The 24,880-nt window shown below is 44.5% G+C and overlaps 2 protein-coding genes across 4 annotated transcripts; one reads left to right on the top strand and one right to left on the bottom strand.

Annotated features, from left to right (window-relative positions):
- Positions 1-12,118: 12,118 nt before the first annotated feature.
- On the top strand, positions 12,119-16,227 carry rab33ba (RAB33B, member RAS oncogene family a). Its single transcript, XM_079167598.1, has 2 exons — positions 12,119-12,562; positions 13,424-16,227. The coding sequence occupies exons 1-2, from the start codon at positions 12,335-12,337 to the stop codon at positions 13,922-13,924; spliced, it is 729 nt and encodes a 242-aa protein (XP_079023724.1). The 5' UTR covers positions 12,119-12,334; the 3' UTR covers positions 13,925-16,227.
- A 10-nt stretch (positions 16,228-16,237) lies between these two features.
- On the bottom strand, positions 16,238-24,443 carry LOC306702096 (uncharacterized protein). Of its 3 annotated transcripts, none has more exons than XM_079167600.1 (6): positions 24,055-24,443; positions 23,528-23,587; positions 21,244-21,375; positions 19,398-19,544; positions 17,140-17,197; positions 16,238-16,729 (listed from the first exon to the last, which is right to left on the bottom strand). In XM_079167600.1, the coding sequence occupies exons 1-6, from the start codon at positions 24,217-24,219 to the stop codon at positions 16,620-16,622; spliced, it is 672 nt and encodes a 223-aa protein (XP_079023726.1). In that variant the 5' UTR covers positions 24,220-24,443; the 3' UTR covers positions 16,238-16,619. The 3 variants fall into 3 exon arrangements, with proteins under 3 accessions (XP_079023726.1, XP_079023727.1, XP_079023728.1); XM_079167601.1 differs by having other exon boundaries at positions 16,238-16,726; XM_079167602.1 differs by lacking the exon at positions 21,244-21,375.
- Positions 24,444-24,880: the final 437 nt, after the last annotated feature.

The following is a 24,880-nucleotide window of genomic DNA, read 5'->3' as shown; positions in this document are numbered from 1 at the left end:
GCATCGTGAGTTATGGCGAACCACAAGATCACTACAGCGATGCAATTGGAGTAAGTCACCGCATCATTGTAAGGCAAGTAACGCCTGAACCCAAACCAACAGTCAAGCTTAAAAGTGAAGTTCACTATGTTTACAAGACCCAGATCAAAGAAATGATCAGTCCTGATGATGTAATTAAGGTGTTAGAATCTGATTTCAGTGAAAAAGTTGAAGAAGAGGCAACCGTCTCTCAGGAAGATCTCCACTTCATGACTAAGCTGAGAGATGGAATCAAACACAAACAAGATGGTCATTTTGAAATGCCCTTACCGTTCAAACAAGACAGACCAAATCTACCAAATAATAAGTCATGTGCTGTTCAGCGTCTAATATGCTTGGAACGGAAGCTCAAGAGAGACCAGAAATACTGCTCAGACTACATGAACTTCATGAAAGATATCATTGCTCGTGGTGATGCAGAGAGGGTTCCAGAAGAAGAACTCAACAATCAACCAGTCTGGTATATTCCCCACCACGGGGTGTACCACCCTCAAAAGCCGGGGAAGATACGTGTCGTCTTCGATTGTTCAGCAAGGTTCCAAGACACATCACTGAATGACCACCTTCTTACTGGGCCAGAGCTCACCAACACCTTGGTGGGAGTTCTTTGTAGGTTTCGCAAGGGCCCGATTGCTATTATGTGTGATGTGGAGCGAATGTTCCATCAGTTCCATGTAAGGCCTGAAGACCAAGACTACCTGAGGTTCTTATGGTGGGAGAACGGTGACCTAGCCTCTCCGCCATCAATTTTCCGGATGAAAGTCCATCTGTTTGGGGCAGCCTCCTCACCTGGCTGTGCCAATTTTGGTCTTAAACATCTAGCTGCCGAAGGCCAGGATAAATTCAACCAAAACACTGTCAAATTCATCCAAAGGAATTTTTATGTTGACGATGGACTTGTGAGTGTGACGTCTGATGCTGAGGCAATCCATCTTGTCGGTGAAGCAAGAGCGCTTTGTAGCACAGGCAAGCTAAGGCTACATAAGTTCATTTCCAACAGCAAGAACGTATTGAAGTCAATACCAAAGGAAGAATGTGTTGAAAGTGTCAGAGACCTTGATATGGCTTTGGGAGAGCCGCTCATGGAAAGAGCTCTCGGCGTTCAATGGTGCGTGTCCTCTGATGAGTTTCAGTTCAAAATTAAAGTCAAGGAACACCCAAGGACAAGAAGAGGAGTGCTATCTACAGTAGCTTCTATCTACGACCCATTAGGGTTTGTAGCCCCTTTCATTCTCCTGGGAAAACAGATATTGCAACAACTGTGTCGAGACAAGTTCAGTTGGGATGAGCCACTCCCAGAAGAACTCAGGACACAGTGGGAATCATGGCTACAAGATCTTCAAAACTTGTCAAACGTCAGGATCAGAAGATGCTATATTCCAGCAAACTCCATGGATATCAAACAGTATGAGCTTCACCACTTCTCAGACGCCAGCGTCACAGGCTATGGGACGTGTACTTATCTCAGAGCCATCAACACTAGTGGAGATGTCCATTGTTCATTGGTCATGGGGAAGGCACGTGTTGCGCCCACAAAGGTGACCACAATACCAAGACTTGAGTTATCTGCCGCAGTTGTAGCAGCAAGGACAAGTGTTATGCTCAGAAATGAGCTTGAAATAGACGATCTTCAAGAATACTTTTGGACAGACTCAAAGGTCGTTCTTGGATATATAAACAATGACGCAAGACGTTTCCATGTGTTTGTGGCAAACAGAATCCAAAGAATTAAGTCCAGTACAGATCCCCAGCAATGGCGATTTGTACGTTCCGAAAATAATCCTGCAGATCATGCTTCAAGAGGCCTAAAAGCAGATCAGCTTGTCGCTTCAACTTGGTTCAATGGGCCTGATTTTCTGTGGAAAAGAGAGCTGCCCATAGAAGACGTCAAGTTGAGTGAGGTCATTGACAACGATCCAGAACTTCGAAAGGCCCAGGCGCTCAACACCAAAGCAAAAGAGCACAGGACATTGCTAGACCACCTGACAAGGTTTTCCGACTGGAAAGGAGCTGTCAAAGCTATTGCTCGTCTCAAGCGCCATGCTAAGCAATTCAAGGGTCTCAAGCCTAAAACAAGTGAAGCCACAAGTGTTGAGGAAAGACTAGAAGCAGAGCTTTTCATAATCAAATTGGTCCAAACGGAAGCATTCAGCAGTGAAATCAGAAGTATAAAGCAATGCAAGGAAGTGAAACCTAAAGACAAAACAAGCAAGCTACACAAACTAAGTCCCTTTGTAGATGAGTACGGTGTGCTCAGGGTTGGAGGACGTTTGACAAGATCTAGTCTTCACCCGCATGTCAAGCATCCTGCCATCGTACCAAAGGCAAGTCATGTGTCTTCTTTACTCATCAAGCACTACCATGAAAAGGTGCATCATCAAGGAAGAGGAATAACTGTAAATGAATTGCGATCCAATGGAATTTGGGTTACAGGATGCAGCAGTGCAGTTGCCTCACACATTTACAAGTGCACAACATGCAGAAGGTATAGAAGGAACACCCAGGATCCGAAGATGGCAGATCTGCCAGAAGAAAGAATGGAAATGACCCCTCCATTCACATATTGTGGCATGGATTGCTTCGGACCGTTCTGTGTGAAAGAAGCTAGAAAGGAACTGAAAAGGTATGGTCTTCTTTTCACTTGTATGTGTTCTAGAGCCATACATATTGAAATGCTAGATGATCTCACTACAGATGCGTTCATCAATGCATTGCGTGCATTCATCGCAATACGTGGAAATGTAAGACAGTTGAGATGTGATCAAGGCACCAACTTTGTTGGCGCAAAGGGAGAGTTCATGAAGGCAATGAAGGACCTGGATCAAGAACAGTTAAAGGAACATGGATGTGAGTTCGTAATGAACTTCCCAGCATCAAGTCACATGGGAGGTGTATGGGAGAGACAAATTAGGACCATCAGAAGCGTTCTAACGGCAATCCTTGATCAATCTGCCAAAAGACTCGACAGTGCATCACTTAGGACCTTTCTGTATGAAGTGATGGCTATTGTAAATAGCCGACCTCTGACAACAGAGGACTTAAATGATCCAACAAGTCTCGAACCTCTAACGCCCAATCATATCCTCATGATGAAGTCTAACATAATATCTCCACCTCCTGGTCAGTTTGTGAGTCAGGATCTCTACCTACGCAAGAGATGGCGACAGGTGCAATTCTTGGCAAATGAATTCTGGACAAGGTGGAAGAAGGAGTACCTTCTTAATCTTCAGCAAAGACAAATATGGCAAAGGGATAAAAGAAATACGAAGGTCAACGACATTGTCATCCTACATGAGGACGGTTCTCCACGAAATCAATGGAGATTAGCAAGAGTAGCGCAGGTGTACCCTAGCGCTGATGGAAGAGTCAGGAAGGTGAAACTTTTTATGAGTGACTCAACCTTAGATAACCAGGGTAAACGCACCACTAAGCCAGTCTATCTTGATAGACCTGTACAAAAGATAGTTGTACTGCTTGAAGCAGAATAGATTTGATAGTTATTTTGTGAGGTTAAATCCCAAAAATTGTGATTTGGTGGGAGTTTAACTGCCATAAGGTTATTTATGTCATTGTTTAGTATGTTTGTTTACATGTCGTTATTTGTAAGGTTTGTTTTTAATGCGAATGGGTTTTTGTTTGTATAAAAGGGGGGGAACTATTGTTGCTTGCTGTGTTGTACCGGGACGTGTTTGACCGTGGCACAGTGACAGCAGAAGGGCGCGAAGCGTCTTAAGTCAGTCAGTCAGTAAGTCAGTCAGTAAACAAAGTAAAGTAAGTCAACTAAGTTTTCAGTTCAAGTTTCAAGGGATCATCTTTCGTGTTTCAAGTGGACTCATTTCCCTCTCAGTTGTGTGCAGCCAGTGAGGTACGTTATTTATGTACATTCGCCATTGCGCACATTCGCGCGCAAACTGTGTTTTTATGTAATGTAAACGTCTGATTGTTTGTATGTCTAAATGTGATTTAAACAGTTCGACGGTGGACGGAGAAGTAGGAGGAAGAATAAATCCATCAGTTGAGAGAACCAAGGCGTCGTGTATTTACTGGAGGGAGTGATAGGTTGAATAATCCATATTGCAAATAAATAATAATCTAGCAATGTTGTCCACAATGTCTCTCACAAAGTTAGATATCTTTAAAACTTTTTTGAATCATAGACCATCAAGACAATTTTTATCCAGAAAAAAATGAAAACAATCTGATACTCCAAGACACAGCAATTTCTCAAGTTTTCAACTCTATTGTTGTAGATTCTACATTAGAAAAGAAGACCATACTTTCTGTCATAAGGACAAAGACTTTATGAGTTCCTCAGATTAGTAAGGGAATTTGAATCCAAAGGTTACTTGAATGAGTACAGATATAAAATAAATGAGAAAAGGACTCAACTTCCATTTTGAGGAAGAAACAAACAGGGAAACATTGCGTCTAAACTTGTGAATGAATTCATTGCATTGATAACTTTATTGGGGCCAAACAATCTATTAAATGCAGTCCAAACATTCCTGTAATTGTTTGGACACATTCCTTTCCAAAGATGAAGGAAGTTGGGACACTGACTTAGAACAGATGTAAGAACACTTCTGGGTGAGCTGGGTCATTAAATACCATTACAATTGTTTAAGCAGAAGCATACAACACGAGGAAAATATATATCCATAACTATATTGAGAAATTTCTAAACACAGCAACTTTACCTTAAAAATGACCTTACCAGACAGTTTAGTGGTATACAGGAAAACTTTAGCTAAATTTATATTTAACAGTCAATTCCAGTCAGTGACAGTACTTTTAGTGTCTTTCACTCAGACAATGACATACCAAACGTATTTCTCTTGGTCCGTGCAAGTAATTTCTCTGCACCTTCAGTGCTCTTACATCTCAGAGATTTGAGAAAAGGTATACATTTCATTTATGTATAATTTTATTATTGAAAATTAGTTTTTTTTTAAATGTGCTCTATTTCATCTTATGGATCACAGTTGCAATCCACTGAACTGTCTTTGACATACTCTTCAACAAACTCAAATGAAAACGTTTCCCTGGTGCTTTCTTTCCATTTTGTATTCTTTGTTTGTCCGTTCTGAGCTGTAGAAACATTGAAGAGGACCTACTCTGTATGTACAAATAAACACCTTTTTTGGGGTTGAATATCATTTTGATTCAGTTCTGAAATTTTTTTGAATACATTTTGTTTTTGTTTTTTTCACTTTCATATATATTTTGATATTTGAGGTCTTATATTTTTCACTTTCAGATTTTATATTTTTAGATTCAAATCTTATTTTTTTAGTGCAAATCGGTAGTCCGACCTGGGTATAGGGGCGAAAGACTAATCAAACCAGTAGCTGGTTCGCTCTGAAGTTTCCTTCAGGATAGCTGGCACTCAGTTTTTTCCCCCACTGCATTCACATGAATATGGTGTAGAAAGTGTTGAATCATAGTTCTCTAGGTGCCTACGTTACCTGAAGGCAACGTGCTTGAGGAAGTTCCTAGGCCTTCTTTGTTATGCTGTCACTCATGATGACACGCCCCTCTCAGTTGATGCCACGGCCCCCACGCCAAATCTGAACTGAAAAAAAACGATCTGAAAGTGAAAAAACAATTTGAAACCGAACTGAATAAAAATTCAACCCCAAAAAACTTTTCATTCACTTATTTTTATTTTGAATACATTGCTGTATTTTTCAATGTTCAAGACCACAACTTAAACTTTCAGGTTCTCATTTTTTTTTCAAATGATCAAAACTATTGACCTGGATTTGGCTCCATAGAGGAAAAGTGTGGACATGGTCGACTCTGTTAAAATACTAACAAGAACTTTACTACAAGACCTTTATGACATTTGGCATAAACTGTTTTTTTTGACTGGATCAGTGTTAGAAAAATTCACGCAAGACCGATTGAAAATCATTAATCTGTTAACATTTATTCTTTGCAAAGAAGGAGACAGGGTCGAACACATACAACAACGTGCCAAGACTGCTCAGAGATCTGGCTCTGAGACACTGGTACATATAGCATTCTGTCACAGGAGGTGACACCTACACAATACACTACATATGGCGTCAAAAGAACAAAGGGTTTGTAACTTCACTAGAACATTTGGTCTTCAATGAAGGTCCACAGTTCTATGTTATCCTTCTACTTCAGAATATTCTGCCGAGAGGTCTCTCTCAGCAGGTCTTGGCACTTAAGAAGAATAGACAGTTGTCTCCCCGAGTGACAAAAGGAAGCCCGCTAAGTCTAGCAGGACGCCATATCAAGGGTCACTCATTAGATCAATGGTCACTTTGATTATCGGAAGATGCCATGAAGTATTGACACCGTCTGTAACTTTATTTACCATTACAATCAGTTCTGAGTGTTCTTTCGGATAGACCAAACAACTGTGGCGCTTAATGTCAGAGGAAGTTCAGGCCACCAAGCTTTTTAAGCACACCTTATCATTAGTCATTTAGATTTTCCCCAACAATCAGGATAGCAACACAGGTAGATAAAGAATATTGTAGGGGACTGAAGGGACCGAATTCACGGGGCCCCTTTAAGAGAAGGGGCGTAACCCGGGTGACAAGGGGGTTAAAAGGTAGCAGGAAGTGAATGAATGGGATGTGTGTATGGATGGAAATAAACGGCCACAAGGTGCAGCCAAAGGGAATACTCGCCTCCTCGTTTTGTTTCCACGCTCCTACATTGGTGACCCTGACTCTACTGGACGGTTCCAGAAGAGACGATGACGACGCACGCAGTTTCGCTCAAGCTTCCGGAGTTTTGGGAGACGCAACCATCGGTGTGGTTTGCTCAGGCTGAAGCACAGTTTGCCCTCAGAGACATTGCAGCGGACGCGACGAAGTATTATTATGTCGTGGCGGCCCTCGGCAGTTCGACAGCGGGCAGAGTGGTAAGCATTCTGGAAAATCCTCCTGAGCGGGACAAGTACGATACCTTGAAACGCCGGCTGTTGAACATTTTCGGGCTTTCTGACTCTGAGCGGGCTCGCCGGTTGCTTTCTCTGAACGGCCTCGGTGACAGCAAGCCGTCGGAGCTAATGGACAAAATGTTAGCTCTGCTGGGAAAACACGAGCCAGAGTTTCTGTTTACGGAACTTTTTCTGCAGCAGCTACCGCTGCAGGTGCGGGCAGCTTTGGCCAACACCACGATTACAGATTGTCGGGAGTTGGCCGAGGAGGCCGATAAGTTCTTTCTGGCTGGCCAGCAAGGCTACACGGCAGCGCTGAGGCCGGCCCAAGCCACGGCATGGCTGCCGGGGGAGATGACGGCCGTTGCCGCAGCGAGCCAACGGCAGGGATCTACCGGCCTGTGCTATTACCACGCAAGGTTTGGGCTGCGGGCTACAAGGTGCCGTTCTCCATGCAGTTTCGGCGGGACGGGAAATGCCAGGGCCGGCGCTCAGTAACGGCCATGAGCGTCGGTCGGGAAGGCAGGCTGCTGTTCATCCAGGACGAAGTTTCCGGGCGGCGCTTTCTCTGCGACACGGGGGCGCAGAGGAGCGTGGTGCCTGCATCGCGGGTGGACATGCTGACGAACGGGCAGGGCCCCCCCTTGGAAGCCGCGAACGGTACCCCCATACGCACTTTTGGGACACGGTGCCTGGAGCTGTGTTTTATGGGGCAGCGTTTCAGCTGGGACTTTGTTACTGCCAAAATTGCCATTCCCCTGCTTGGCGCGGATTTCCTATGCGCGTATGGGCTATTGGTGGATGTCAAGGGCCGCCGCCTGATAAATGCTGTGACTTTTTGTTCCTACCCGTGTACACTAAGTGGAGCGGGCTCCACCAGGTTGACTAGCATGCTGGCAGCGGCTGATGAGTTTCTGCGTCTGCTGGCCGAGTTCCCAGACCTCACGCAGCCCACCTTCTCGTCCTCCACGGTCAAGCATGGGGTGGAGCATCACATCTCTACCACCGGCTCACCGGTACATGCCCGGGCCCGGCGTTTAGAGCCGGCTAAGCTCACCATCGCCAAGACCGAGTTTGAAAACATGGAGCGCCTGGGCATCATTCGCCGCTCCAACAGCCCATGGGCTTCACCCCTGCATATTGCACCGAAGCCTGGGGGCGGGTGGCGCCCGTGTGGAGATTATCGCCGGCTCAACGAGGCAACGATCCCGGACCGCTATCCGGTTCCACATATTCAAGACTTCTCTGCCCACTTGTCGGAAAGCGTGGTGTTTTCAAAAGTGGACCTGGTACGAGGTTACCATCAAGTGCCCGTTCACCCGCTGGACGTTCCCAAGACAGCGCTGATCACTCCGTTCGGCCTGTTTGAGTTCTTGAGGATGCCGTTTGGCCTCAAAAATGCAGCACAGACGTTCCAGCGTCTAATGGACACGGTGCTGAGGGACCTGCCTTTCCTGTTCGTCTACCTGGATGACATCCTGGTGGCCAGTGCGTCAAGAGCGGAGCATATGGCTCACCTCCGGACTCTGTTTGAGCGACTCAGCCAGCACGGGTTGATTATCAACCCGGCTAAATGCCAGTTTGGGTTGTCCACCATTGACTTTCTGGGACACCGCATCACGAAGGACGGGGCAGTTCCCCTTCCGTCAAAGGTGGAGGCAGTGACTAACTTTACACGCCCACTCACAGTGAGGGCCCTGCAGGAGTTTTTGGGCATGGTGAACTTTTACCATCGCTTTATTCCCCGAGCAGCGCAGGTAATGCGCCCCCTGTACGAAGCACTGAAGGGCAAGGCCGTCAAGCAGGCTGTGGACTGGACCGAGGAAAGGGAGCTTGCGTTTGTGGATGCTAAAACAGCCCTGGCAAACGCGACAATGCTTGCACACCCATCACCTAGGGCTCCGATTGCTATCACCACGGACGCTTCAGACTATGCAGTGGGCGCGGTGCACGAGCAGTGGGTGAAAGGGGCGTGGCAACCGCTCGCTTTCTTCAGTCGGCAGTTGCGGCCTAATGAACGGAGGTACAGCACTTTCGATCGGGAGCTCCTCGGCCTCTTTCTGGCCATTCGGCATTTCCGGTTCCTGCTGGAGGCTCGGCCGTTCACCGCGTTTGTGGATCACAAGCCACTGACGTTTGCCATGGGTAAGAGCGCCGAACCTTGGTCCGCACGCCAGCAGCGCCAGCTCTCCTTCATATCGGAGTTTACTACGGATCTACAGCATGTAGCTGGCAAGGAAAATCTGGTCGCAGACTGTCTCTCCAGGGCCGTCACCGGGGCTGTCCAGTTAGGATTGGACTACAACAAGATGGCTGGGGATCAAGTTACAGACCAGGGCGTGCAGGACTTGAGGACAGCAGAGACTGGACTACGGTTGGAGGAGGTCCCGTTTGGCGAAACTGGCACTACGCTGTTGTGTGACGTCTCCACAGGCCAGCCACGACCAGTTGTTCCCGACGAGTGGAGGCAACAGGTTTTCAAGGCGATCCATGGCCTGTCACACCCGGGCAAGAGGGCGTCTCAGAAGCTGGTGGCAGCGAAGTTCGTCTGGCACGGGCTGAGGAAGGATGTACGAAAGTGGGCCGGGACTTGTGTGGTGTGCCAGCGCTCCAAGGTGCACCGTCACATCAAGGCCCCGTTAGCACAGTTCTCGGTTCCGGAAAGAAGGTTCGATCACGTGAATGTGGACTTGGTAGGACCGTTGCCCCCATCCCGGGGGTTCACACATCTCCTCACGATGGTAGACCGAACCACTCGCTGGCCAGAAGCTGTTCCGTTGGCATCAACAACGGCAGATGAGGTGGCTCGGGCTTTTATTCAGACTTGGGTCGCCAGGTTTGGAGCCCCAGCTGACGTTTCCTCGGACCGAGGCCCACAGTTTACTTCAGAGCTCTGGAATGCAGTTGCAGGGAGCCTAGGGGTGAAGCTCCATCGCACTACTGCCTACCACCCGCAGGCTAATGGATTATGCGAGCGGTTCCACCGCTCGATGAAAGCTGCCCTCCGGGCCAGCCTCACAGACAGCGGTTGGGTGGACAGGCTTCCGTGGGTCATGTTGGGGCTTAGGACAGCCCCTAAGGACGATCTGCAAGCATCATCGGCGGAGCTAGTTTATGGACAGCCGCTGCGGGTCCCGGGGGAGTTCATCCCCAAAGTCACAGACCCTTGGTCTGCGACCCAGCAGCGGGAAACACTCCTGGAAAAAGCCAGGCTGTTCAAACCGGTGCCCACGTCGCAGCACGGCTTTCCACAGTCGTACGTCCCGTCCAGCCTCAGGTCGGCGGAGTACGTGTTCGTTCGCCAGGATGGCCACCGTGGACCCTTTCAACCCCCCTACGTTGGGCCGTTTCGGGTTCTAGAGACCGGGGACAAGACCTGCAAGGTTGACATGGGCGGCAGGCTGGAATACGTGTCGGTTGACCGTCTGAAACCGGCTCATCTGGACCTGGACCAGCCGGTAAGGTTGGCTGAACCCCCACGGCGGGGGCGGCCTCGTGCCCTCCCACCACACCACACCGAGACCCGGAGGGTCCCTTCGACAGTGGTCCTACCTCCGGCCCCAGAGACACGGAGTCGGGCTGGTCGGTTGATTCGGGCCCCGAGACATTAGGGGGCTAATCTCTAGAGTTGGTGAATTCTGGGGGGACGCATGTAGGGGACTGAAGGGACCGAATTCACGGGGCCCCTTTAAGAGAAGGGGCGTAACCCGGGTGACAAGGGGGTTAAAAGGTAGCAGGAAGTGAATGAATGGGATGTGTGTATGGATGGAAATAAACGGCCACAAGGTGCAGCCAAAGGGAATACTCGCCTCCTCGTTTTGTTTCCACGCTCCTACAATATGATGATATGGAATTTTATAACTGGACTCGAAATTAGGCAAAAGTGAGGGAACATGAAGATTTAATGACGCAACTCCACTTGACCATTACATACCGAGCGACGACCATTTGTTCTTTAACAAATGGTTCTGTTTATAAGCGCAGGATCGATTTCTACCTGCAGAATGCGTTCGTCTTATTTATTAATTATTTGCGTCTGTACGTTTTGAAATTGTGATTGTGACGTCATTATTAAATAACCCAGAATATGATTATGGTTTCTCTTGAATTATAAAACTCATCAAATCAGACACTCAGGAATGATCAGCCTCACGTGACTGAATGAAATAATTATAAATTATGTAAAATGTGTTTCGTCTCTCCAGCTCTATATACATATTATATTTAATATGTTTCGTCTCTCCAGCTCTCTCTGACTTTAATTGTTTCCATAATAAAAGTTATTGAGGGAAATATCAGATCATGAAAACACAAATAAATGAAGAAAGTTGTTTGTGGTCCTTTTGTTGTTCAGACTACAATGAACATATATTTAAACCAGAATGTGAATCAGAAAACGAATCAAATATAAAACTTGAGTTTAATCTGCGATCTGTCTTCACTGTTTACATGTTTAAAAAAATCTCATCAGTCCGATCGGCTGCAGCGTCCAATCACATAACTGATGAACAATGAGGGGGCGTGTCGGCCGTTAAAACACTTCCTGGAAGGCTGCTCTCGTGGGTCCTCGCTCATGGCTCCTCAGAGATCCCTCCTCCCTCCTCGCTCCTCAGAGCAGAAATAAGAGCTTTGGGACGGCCGTCAATATGGCGGCGCAGAACAACTTCCGGTTCGAGCGAGGATCGAGGAGCGAGGAAATGACAAATAAGAGACTTGGGATGTACCCCGGATGACCCAGGGCATGATGGGAAACGGCTGGCTGTCGCCTGATCAAAGAGCTGATTGGCTCTTAAATTTGACAACACTCACCACGTTTTGTAGATAATCAGATTTTTCAGACTCAGGTTCAATCTAAAAACATATTGTGTGATTGATCATAATACATCTCATTAATGTAACACATCAAAACGAGCAGCAAAGTGTTTCACAGACCATGCAGATACAAGCACATTCCCGTATAAATATATATTTACAAACACACATGAATAAATCCGATTGAAGTCTGTAAACTACAAGTAGCCTACAGATCGGATCTAACAGGAAGTAACTGTTTATTTGACTTCCTGTGTATTCCTGTCCAGCGCTGCTCTCGTCTACTTTCCTGCTCATCTCGAACGAGCCTAGCGTTACATATATTTATCTCGCGAGAGAAAACACGTCTACGTGCCTTCACAGGGAGGCGCTTGTTTACTGTAGAATAAATATGCTGTAAGTATATTGACACTATTTAAATGTTGAGGATTACTCGCGTGTACCTTTGAATTGTGTCAAAGAGCTGCAGTCGTGGAAGCTTTTCATCGACGCTCCCTTGCCACTCAGCGGCGGCAGCTGTAAAACACGGCTTTACCTGCCGATCATCCAGCCGCTCGGTCTGATATGGCGGAGAGCGGCTCGTCGCTTGATTTTTCCGGCTCTCTGACGAGCTCGACCCTTCCGCCGCCGAGGACCCGCATCTTCAAGATCATCGTGATCGGGGACTCGGGTGTCGGAAAGACCTGCCTCACCTACCGCTTCTGTGCGGGGAAGTTCCCCGAGAAGACCGAGGCCACGATCGGAGTGGACTTCAGGGAGAGGCTGGTCGAGTTTGACTGCGAGAAGATCAAGGTGTGCACTGAAACAATAGAATTATAAGTAGAGATTGAGATTGTGTGGCTGTGGGTGATATAGAGCTCATTGGTTCTGTTAGAGGGAGAGCAGGGATGGACAGCCCAACGTAAACACAACATGTCCCCCTCCTATTGGTCAACATGTAAACGGTGACTTAGAGTGCTGCCCTTCCAAACGGTTGGGAGACTTGCATCAAAAAATGAATAGATAAAGTCAACTGCAAGCTTGAGATATTGTCAATTTTAGACATTTAAATTGCATTTAAATGTCCACATTGTTGTGTGGGGTTTGGTGCAAAGTTTTCTTAGTTCGTTTTTCTAGACTTTTCTTATTGTCAACATATCTCATGAAAAAGACCAAAACTAACAATGTGGTTTTAATAGTTTCTGGACAACAATGGAGCTCCATGGCTCCGAGGAACAGAAGATCATCGGGCTATGTTATTGGAATGAAGTGCTTGTTGGTTCTATATTTAGGGATGTCGGGTTGATACTGATTCAAAATGCTGGATTGGATAATGAGGCTGATCTATTCAGTTCAATTCTATCTTATATACTTTGCATACTTGAATCGTAATTCCTGTTGAAGTTTTCACTCATTTGTTGCTGCAGTTTTAAATATTTGCTGGTGTGCGATTTATTGTTTTCATATTTAATAATTCAGTACATTTATATCCATTTATTCATTTGTTACAGTCTACTTCACAAAGTTAGGAAAGGAATAGGATCGGTTCTCGGTATCAAACAATACCCTAAGCCCAGGAACCGGTGTCAGGGTGGTAAAGGAAGTATTGATGCATCCCTACAAATAGGATTTGATCCATAACTGCTGATGCATTTCCAAATTGTCCCCCCACAGATCCAGCTGTGGGACACTGCAGGTCAGGAACGCTTCAGGAAGTCCATGGTGCAGCACTATTACCGCAACGTGCATGCTGTTGTCTTTGTCTATGATGTGACCAACGCTGCCAGCTTCCGCAGCCTCCCAGCATGGATTGAGGAGTGTAAGCAGCACGCGCTGGGCACCGAGGTACCCAGAATCCTAGTTGGAAACAAGTGCGACCTTCAAGACTCCGTTCAAGTGGGGACAGACGTGGCGCAACAGTTCGCCGACTCCCATTCCATGCCCCTGTTTGAGACGTCTGCAAAGAACCCAAACAGCCAGGGAGACGGAACCTATGGTGGAGGAAACAGTGACCACGTTGAGGCTATTTTCATGACGGTGGCCCACAAGCTGAAGTCTCAAAAGCCTCTGGTTTTGAGCCAGCCACCCGGGGGCTCAGTGGGTACCATCAACCTGAGTGGGGGGAGGGATGCCGGGGGAGATGGGACCAGGAACTGGGGGTGCAGCAGCTGCTGAGTGAGAAAAATGGAAGGAAAGAGGGTGACAACTTCAGCCTGAGGCTGCACAAGCCAGAGGGGATTGAAAGTGTGGAGGTCTAGAACGGAGGAATGGATCTCACCAAATGGCTTCACAATCAACACAAACACAGATTAATTTGTCCATAAGAAGAGGATACTTTTTTCCCCCAAAGCCTATGCTTCACTTTATAAAGGACTTTGAATGGTTCTGAGGTAGTATTTACAGTCGGTTGTTGTTTTGGTCTGCCAAAGTTTATCGTTGGTCCATGGATGAACTGAAATGAACTTCAACAAGGGGCCAAAAATCTGATTCTAATTCAGTTTTCCTTTTTCATTAAGCACCACTTTAAGGTTCAATTCACTTATTTTCACAACAGAAAGCATGGAGGGAGATGCCATAGAAAAATCTTTCTATACAAAAGAGCTTCGCTGTGATATGATGGGAGAGCAGAATTGAACTTCTTTATGCAGACATATATCACAACACATTATAATCTAATCCAATCTATTTGGTTTGATCCATCCCATTGAGGGGGCCCGCTGTAAACCAACACACGTTTACATTCAGTGTTTCTCATCAAAACACATGTTGAATGCATTCCCTTCAAAAAACAATATGTATTGCATGTTAACACCAACAGGTGTCAATCAGTGGAATCAAGTGTCAGCAGCATTCCCATGCTTGCAGAGCATTTACATCACTGCTCATAAAAGCCTGTTTGCTGCTGTCAGCGGTCAAAAACTCCATAAGCCTTGATTATGCTGAACATGAAAACATGCATTGAAATGATGCACTTGATTTAAAAAATAAAAAAAAGGATTAGTGGTAAAAAGTGTTTGTACTACTGAAGAACAACATTGGGAAATACCCTAATCACATGCTTATGCATCTAGAATCTGAAGGAAATACTCAATCATACGGACTCTATTGGAAGCTTCTTACTGCCGGTCACACGCTGGTCAAGGTTTTGTTCACAGCTTGCTTCAGAGGCTTCTAAGTGGCCAAGAAGAAGTACTTCCCACTGTTGTAAGACGTCTACTTTTGATGGACAGTACCTTTTGTTAAGCCTACTTTGTTGTCAGAATGCAGACGCAGCCTCCAGGCCCATTTGACCAAACCGTACCAACCTGTTGCTTTTCCATTCTTGCACTACCGCCTTCCCTGCCACATGGAACAGGTTCCGTTCGGAGCATTTTGATTTTTTCTGTTGACCTGAAGTGTGAACCATGATGACAGCAGTGGCAGTATTCTATTCTACAGATTGAAGTCAAGTGTGAAATCGTCTTATCATCACTAGTCATTATTATTAGGATTGTTGTTTCTTAGATAGAACAAAAGTTGCAGGTAATTAATGTGATCCGCCAACTTGCCCCTGCTGTTGACTTCTGTTGTGAGACGCCCTCCGTTGCTGACACATCCTTGATAACGTTTCTGTCGAATGTGATGGAAACGCAGACTAGTTTGCTAGCACCAAGGTTTCAAGAATCCTGAATGGAACCGATTCAAGAACCAGAGTTAGTTTGGTGGAAAAGTGCTGTCAGTGATGGGGGAAGGGTGTTACCAGGGATCGTCTGTGGATCTTATGCTAAAGGTGCAAAGGGAACCGGTTAGGAACTTGGAAATGGAGAATGTTTTTAGCTGGCTGTATTTTTCTGTTCCCTTTTCTTTGTATGAAAGGCAACAAGTGTACAGATTAGTACCATGTCGGCTAGCTAGTGAATAAAACAGGAAAAACACATACCTCTCATAGCCTGTAAGGCTTTGTAGTGTGCACCTCTACACCCACTACTTATCCTGTATGCAAGCTTGTAAATCATTCAGCATGTGGCGAACACCATTGTATGATAAAAGCGGACACCGTTTAAGCCATGAGGCAACATAAGCGGGTGTCGTTGTCACCAGAGGTTGCAGCTGTGTTGCTGGTTTTAGACGTGCGCTGACATATCAAACCAAATGGCCTTGTCTCAGGACTCAGTGTTCAGAGGCTATGCACAGAGACGGGCTGTGCTAGCTACATCTGAGGCTCGTCACGTGACAGCGGAGGAAGACATTGTTTGCTGCTTTCTTCTGTTCTTAAAGTGTCGTCGCCCCCAGCCTTCACACCAGGTCCTACTATAATCTTCTTTGCCTTTTCTTCACTAAAGCCATTAAAAACACATAATGCTAAATGTATTGCTCTTTGCAAATGCCCAGAAAGAAAAATCTAAATTTACAGAATGGTATCGATTGATAGACTAATGAATGAAACTACTCAGGACAAGTAGTTGCAATTGTTTTGTCATGCAATAAACTACTCTGAACATTTCTAAATGTTGTGATCTCTTTATTAAAAAAGGTTTTATTAATTAAATACACAAAATATCTTAGATTTATATATTGTGAACATAGCTGACTTTCACACAGTGAATTAGGCATTTCATTCATTCATATACAGGTATTCAACTCTGGCAAGGTTTTAAATGATTTTGGATACAGAAACCTTTGGCCAAGGACAAATAAAGGCACTGCCACAGTCCAAAGTGCTCGGTCTAATCAAGAACACAAATTAGGTTTAGCTCTGTCCAACATTCCATCCATCCAATAATGAAGAAATGTGAATACACAGCTTTAAGGAAACATAATCCATAACCATCCCCCTCCTCTGGAATGGAGAAAACAATAGGAATGTGTAGGACAAGTCTGTGGATGTGTATCAGGTCAGTCTGCTATATGGAGGCAGTTTAGAAGGACCCTCCTCTTCCTCCTTGATGTCCTGGTCAGTGGACTGAGCAGGACAGCTGAAAAGCCTGTCGTCACCTCCTGCTGCATACAGGAAAACTACATCACTTGACTGTTAGGAGAAAAACTGCCAAACACAGTAATATCTGCAGCAACTAGGTGCAGGGATTAGTTTGGGAAATGGTAGTGGATAGTCAATGGACTTGCATTTATAAAGTGTCTTTCTAGTATTGCAACCAGTCAAAGCACTGTACACTACATGTCAACATTCACATACACAGTCACACAATGATGGTAGAGGCACCTGCACATCAGGATCTAAAATAATTATTCACATACACTCACACACACCGATGGTCAGGAGCAATTCTGGGTTCAGTATCCTGCCCACGGACACTTTGCTAAGCAGACTGGAGGATCCAGGGATTAAACCGCCGATCTTCCAATAACAGCCAGCCCAGACAACATTACAGACAACATTTAACATTAGTTACCTTGCCATGTACAAACCATCTCCGTGTCCCCTGGGTCACACTGAGGAACAAGTGCCTCCTGCAACATACACACAAAAAAGAATCACAACCATGGAAATACAACCAAAGGTTTTGAGAATAACACAAATATTAATTTTCACAAAGTCTGCTGTCTCAGTTTTTATGATGGTAATTTGCATATACTCCAGAATGTTATGAAGAGTGATCAGATTAATTGCTAGTAAGATTGCACCTAAATCAACCATTTATTGGATCATCAAGAACTTCAAGCAGAGAGGTTCAATTGTTGTGAAGAAGGCTTCAAGGCGCCCAACAAGTCCAGCAAGAGCCAGGACGTCTCCTAAAGCTGATTGAGCTGTGTGATCGGGGCACCACCAGTGCAGAGCTCAGGGATGGCAGCAGGCAGGTGTGAGTGCATCTGAACGCACAGTGAGGCAAAGACTTTTGGAGGATGGCCTGGTGTCAAGAAGAGCACAAAGAAGCCAATCCTCTCCAGGAACAACATCAGGGACAGACTGATATTCTGCAGAAGGTACAGGGACTGGACTGCTGAGGACCAGGGTCAAGTCAAACATTAAAAACCACCAAAGTGGAGTTTCTTATCTGACAGCAATATTCACAAACAATATTCCATAGCATGCCCAGAATAAAGACATCTTTGCGATTATGGTGTTCGAAGTATACAATTTCCTTTTTTCAAACAGTGACTTTCCAATTCTAGCTTACCACTAGGTAGGCACTGATGCGAAGTATCTTTGGAAAGCGAAGATTCTTGTGATTCGATTTATGCAAACCCTTTCAAGATACAATCACAACAGCAGGTACAATCAACGCCTCTGTCAGACCACCAACCAACAAACAAACAATTACAAAATCAAGGCAACTTACCCATGAAGCTTCATAAAAATCCACCCATCCATAATATTCCAACAAAAACGGTCTTGTTACATTAACAAAAGGTCCAGACGATCCAATCCAGTAAAATAGTTCGTCCAAAACACATTATTATGTCCATAAATACCCACGGACTGCTGTTGCATCATTTCAAATTAGCCGGCAGATATGCGTAACTATCGATGTATTTTCGAACGTAACTTCAGTTCACATGTAAACTGGATCTCAGAATGGCGGCTGCACTCTGACCTTTCGATTGTCACCTCATTTGACCCAACAGGAGCTTCCATGTCTTGTCTACAGCCTACAACAGCCAACGAGAGTCCGCGTTGAAGGAAAGTGCCTGCCCCTCTTCTTTCGTGTAAAGCTCGAGCCAATTGCAACCGATCGTTCTGATGACTGACGCTTCGTATAGCCAATGAAATTAAAAAAAACAACAATATGCAGCTTCAGGAGTAGATTTAGAGGCAGAACGTGGAAGTCACCTGCGTCACCGCGAGTCCGGTCCCTACGTCCGTGCATTAAATACAAAGTGTGGTTATTGAGAGTTTTGGAGACTTTAGGACAGTAAATAATGGTGAAATAACATATAGATTACTGTATATTGACATAAATAAGCTGTAGTTTGAATTATGAATACACATTTTTACACAGCCTAGGTATGTTACCATGGTTACCATGGGTCTCCAAATGGCCTTTTTTGGAAAGCGCCTAGACATACCCTCAGTAAAACGTGTAAAATATTCATTTTCTGTGGTATTGTTATCACATCTGAACTTGGGACTAGTTAAGGCTTCATGCTGCGGTCCCATTGTGTTTTCCAGCTAATAAGTCACAGCTATAGTCATCTACAGCCATCTGTTTGCAAAAGAATATTCAGGCGGAAATAAAAACCTTCTACTTCAGTGTGTTCAAACTTCTATTACTCAATGCCAGTAGCACTTACAGTGATTGTTGGGGAAACAACTTCAGAGTGTTACCTTTCAAAAGACATCAAAACCATGCATGTACTCCACATGGTTCAAGAACAGCTTTCAATTTACTTTGGGTATGCCTTGGATAGACCTTTTAGGCTCATTTTACTGGAGTGGTAACAGGTTAAAAACGAGTCAGCTGGAGACTGTGTTCAACCAACTCGTGGAGCTAACATCAGCTTAATCAGCAAGATAGCTACAGCTGATACAAGCCACCTGTGACGGAGGCTGCTTTTTTCTACAGTTATTCAAAAAAACTACTTGACTCATGCGTGGTAAATCTCCCACCATTATCAGTGGAAACAGCATATGTGCAGTGGAGAACAGACAGCTTGACAAGCAACAGTAACTCATTTTTAAGCCATTTGTGGTGACTGTGTTCTTCTATACCAATCCGGTTCTGGCATCATAGCAGCCACAGCAGGGAAGACTACGGCAGCCCACGTAGGCGATTAGAGAGGAGAGAGCCAGGCAGATGGTGCAGGTCAGCAGTATGGTGGCGTTGGCCCCCTTCACCATCCGATGAAGCACAAACGTCTGAGAAAATGACAAAGAATGTAGAAATCCCGTATCAAGTAGCCTAGTCGTAGATGTGATGATGTGAAATGAAATCCTGTCCTCAGATGTGTGTGTGTATGTATAATATATATATATATATATATATATATATATATATATATATATATATATATATATACACACACAGTGGGGAAAAAAAGTATTTAGTCAGCCACCAATTGTGCAAGTTCTCCCACTTAAAAAGATGAGAGAGGCCTGTAATTTTCATCATAGGTATACCTCAACTACGGTTAGATTTCAAGTGAATGTACAGTGAAAGTTGCAGATTGAGCAGAAATAAATGCTGCAGCTCCTCCAACAGAGGATTCCCGTGTTTTGTTTTCCAACCCTGAAGGGCCATTGTGGCTCAGAGAGCAGGGTCGTCCTTCAATCAGAGGATCGGTTTCATCCCCGGCTCCACTAGTCCATGTTAATGTGTCCTTGGGCAAGAGACCTAACCCCAAATAGCTCCCTCTCCATTGTGTGAATGTTGTATGAATGATTAGAGTGCTGATGAGCAAGTGGAACCTTGCATGGTAGCCCTGTAATCAGTGTGTGAATGATGACATGTAGTGTTGAAGAGCTTTGAGTGGTTGGAAGACTAAAAAAGCACGATACAAGTACAGTCCATTTACCATCCTGTGTTTTCTGCTGTCGTGGAAAAAACCTTCAACTGAGCCAATAAGTCTTTAGGTCCTCCAACACAATATCGTCCCCAATTACTTAAACTGCAAACTTGTAATTCTGAAGGCCATGGGCAGATTGTTTTGCTTAGAGACAGCACAGAGGTGAAATCTGATTGGATAAAAGCTCTACTTAAAACAAGCTGCACTGGAAGCAGAGCAACTGAGGAACACAGTAGCTGTGCAATGAGAAGATAAGATAATGGGGAAAATATTTAGAATACATGTAAGGTGTTTATGAAAAATAATTAAATTATAAAATAGCTATAGCTTTGTGATTCTGTCTAGGCCAGCAGAGAAGGCCTTGCTGGCCCTGACGGCCCACCACTGGTTTTCAGAGTGGGTTTGCTAGTTTTCGTTTAGTTTAAGCGTTTCAGAAATGTTTAGTTTAGTTTTTCAGCAGTTTTAGCTTGTTTTTGTTAGGGCCAGGTATTCACATGTGTGACAAGTTGGAAAACATGCACTTTTATAAGTTAAGGAAAATAGTAATTTCATGGTCTATTGTGTTGAATGTGATGTGATTGAGAGGATCATTCATAGATAACTTGACGATTTACTGAAACCACGAGTTAAAACTCATCACACATGAATACGTGGTTGAAATAATAAGATTGTGTTTTCTTGCATCAGTTGCTTTGTTCTGAATTGTGTAGTTTGAGATATGTAGTGTTAAACTGTGATCTACATAGTGGTCTTGATCTCGAGTCTGAGATCGATTGCTTTGGTCTCCGCCGAGTGGCATTGGAAATACCCGCAATCTTTTTCCCTGTGTTTTTTTCGATGAACATTAAACTTCTTGCTGAGAAACAAACTATATATCACTCTCGTGATTATTCACCCCCCCTTTTCTGGGGGTGTAACACTTGCATTTTCCCTAGAGGCAAATCACAGGTGTTACTATAACAGTAATGATCCAATAAATGTGTACTCTGTACTCTGTGTGTGCGTCTGTCTGTCTATGTGTGTGTGTGTGCGTGTGTGTGGATGGTGGTTACCACATGAGGACTGTCGTGGTGGTGGAAGACCTCTTTGTCCTCCTCTCCGTAGGTGAGTGTCAGACAGGAGTAACCTGATATAAACACTGCAGCCACACAGGACAGTCCGGCTGCTAACACCATCACACTCACCTGGGGAAGGGAAGACAAAATAAATCTGTGTAAGATAGAGAGAATTTGTGCATTTCTTTTTCCGACTGATTATTCATTTAATTCCTTAATATACCATTTAGTTTAAAGAATGTAATCCAATTCGAATATTTTAGGTTAATTTTACAAATATCATGCAGAGAGGAGTCATGCCTTCCTCTATGTGAGTTCAGTCTTACTGTGGGGTAGCAGAGAACTCCCACTGGCCTGGCCCTCTCCATCTTGTGTCGAATAGAGCTTGACCGATTCACAGTATTCTTTGGCCTGAAGTAGAATCGCATCATTGTGTGTTCTCACTTCCATTTTAGATGGAAGTGAGATTACTTTAGGGTCACCAGCTGTATAATCTTTACTTGTCAAAAAAACTGTTTTTAAACATATCAACGATCTATAAATGGCTCAATGTCACAAAAACACTACATTTCCTATTTTCAGGGGATTATAAGACCCCTGATTTCCTCAGTAATTTAAGTTATTTTTGGAATAATATTATATTACATTTCTGCCAATAGAGCCTCCTAATTGCTACACAATATTCCTTAAAAAATCTGAAAAGTTACATAAAAAGATCGTGAATAGAAATTAAAATTTTTGAAACTTATGTCAGTATGAACTTCAAAAACGCAGTATTGGTCGGGCTATAGTATTGTAACGGACTGAGTGACATGTAATGTTATGTAACCTGTTATGTTATAAGTTATTGTGTTTACAGGAAGAAGTTCTACATAAGATTAGTTATCGCAATTACTGAGGTCAGTGAACGTCTCATGCCCTGTGAAGCCTGTCAATCATCCTGGCTACCTATGGGGGTGGGTGGCACACATGAGGTACCTGGATTGGCAGAGAGAGTGAGGTGGGATGTTGTGTTTGTGCTGCTAGCCTGTGGAGAGTTAGTCTATGACCAAATCCCAAGGTCCCCCCTAAAGCCTCAAACCCTGAACCCTCAAGGACTTACTGACGTCACCTGGTGACTGTGAGGGCTTGAGATGGTGTAAATATGAATAGGACACTTTGCTGCAACATATCACGTTACCATGAAAATGACAACAAATATGATGTATAATTGTGGGTTTATATTATATACTCCCTGATTTGAATGTCTTCAGACTCTTTACTCACAAGATGAGAAGTAATTTCATATAATCTATTTACTCGATTTTGTCAAAACAGCTTCAATGACAAAATCTAATATTTGATGAATAAATAAGTAAATATTCTCTGATTTCATGTTTATTGTTTGTTCCATCTTTAACCCTTAATGTTTCTGTGTAAATCTAATACTCCAGGCTGAACACAGTGAGCCGTCCTCTTTGTTTACCTTTTTTTACGTCTCCATGCGTCCACTGGTTACCCCGTGTTTAACGTCACATTGCAATGATTTGTGGGTAATTCCCTTAGGGTAAGTCGGAAAGGGTTCATAAAGGGCTCAAAATGTCTGCTAGAGAGCCTCAAACACTCGATGATCTGACAGAGGGACAGAACTAAACCCTCACGGACTTCGCGGGAGCGCGCCTCAAAGTCTGTGAGTCCGTAAGGGGGGACATTGGGATTGGGCCGATGACCGGGAGCAGATTGTTAAAATGTTAGAGAACGTTTAACGGTGTTGACTGTTGTTTTGGCGTAGGCTACGGCCCACAGTAGCCTGTGTACTGTCCGCTAATAAAACAACCACAAGGAAGATAACGTCTCGTAGCTTTCCTTACCAAGGGTCACTACAATATATTCTGTTAAAACCAAAGTTCCTCATAGCCTTGGACTCCATGGTCAGGTTTAGGCTTAATCTGGGTTAGTGTCACAGAATGTGTCTGTGCACACCACTGCTGAGAAAAGGTACAATGTTTCCAAATGTAGCGTTTGGTGAATATGTACATAAGCTACCCTACGAACAGAGGTAGATCAAAATCCTAAACATAATTATTGAAAATAAATAAGGGTTGCTATGATATTATGAATTCAGTGTCCGGTCTGAGATATTTACCAAGTGTCTGAATGAATAGTGTTCTTTCTACTTTGTGAACACCAAAAATAACTTAAATTAGTGAGGAAAGTATTCCAACACGTGTTGGAGAACTCCACTTGCCTAAAGAAAAAGTCTACATACAAGACAAGAAGAGTGAAGGACCACCACACTTACCAGTATGGAGTTCTTCCGTTGGGAGGCAAACAGCGCCAGCACACCTGGAGAGGCCATGACCTGAGAGGAAGTGAGAATGGCCTGAGCAAAACGACGCAGCAGACAGGAACAAAGGCGTAGGCTGCTTGCCAAATGCGAGGCACGCGACGTCAACATGTTGTTGTTGTTTTTAGTCCCGTTATTACACGAGGTTCACACCTGACTCCGTTCAATATTCAGGAGATCTACCGCTGCCTGATCGATACACACATTGGAATAACAAGAACAAAATGAAACTGTTTTAAGTTAATTGAGTTGATATGCAAATTTTAAAATACAGATCTTAGACATTTGTAAATTAAAATATGAATATATACACGATCAGTGTGTTTGAAGTTACGTCATGATTTACACATGAAGCCAGGTAACCTGAACGTTCTTCATTCAGAAGAGCACGTTATATAATACATCAGTCCAGTTGTGATACCCCTTCACGAGGCCGTATTGATTACTACTGAAGACTTTCTGATAGAGGGTCGACAGCTCACCAGTCCTCCCCACACCGGTGTCCTGGTGGTACTCAGCGGGGTATCGTTGCGGAAAACAGCGTCTATGAACCCACACACCACACAAAGACCCGCACACGCCAGCTGGAGGATACCGTGGACGAGCACGCTCTTCTGGTTGAAAATGAAGTACCTGTATCGGCCCATCTCCGGTTTACCGCTAGAAAGCCCCGCTGCTATGCCTGCTACCGATCTCTCCACGGTCAGAGGAGACGGCTTGAGCTCGTGTGAAACTTCACGTTAGACTCGTCTTGATACTTTTGTGGGCTTTCTTAGTCAAAAACACGAGTCCCGGTGGTAACTATGGCAGCTGTTTCTGAAACATTTCCTGAAAGACTTCTCTCCAACTGTGTGTATTCCGGGCAGCAGGCTGGTTTCACTGTTGGCTCAGCAGGTAGAAGTTTATCCATTAACGTGCTGACCGGCAGCAGGTGGAAAGTACAGAGTTTAATGCCCAGAGTTTGGACTCTCAGGCAGTCAAGCCCCGCCCCCTACTCCTGCGTTAGGATTTACCGATTTAAAACAGATTCACCAAAAGCAGAATTTCCCTCAATTAAATATAAGGATTTGTGAGTTATAATTTATGCGCCAAAACCTGTAGTAGGTTTCTACATTTGACCTGTAGAATGGGGAACATTACACTGGTCTGCCGTAAAAATGTTAATTCCCGATACTACCTGCAAATATTGGTTACATGAGGCACTGTACCACATAATAAATATTCAAAAAACTAATTTGCTAAAAAATGTTTTGCCAAATTCAAGCAAGATCAGCTCTGCATCACCAAATGTATGAAAAATATCAATAC

This window comes from Pholis gunnellus (genome assembly GCF_910591455.1).
Source record: "Pholis gunnellus genome assembly, chromosome: 10".
NCBI classification, from domain to species: domain Eukaryota; kingdom Metazoa; phylum Chordata; class Actinopteri; order Perciformes; family Pholidae; genus Pholis; species Pholis gunnellus.
This window is presented reverse-complemented; position numbering and strand designations above follow the sequence as displayed.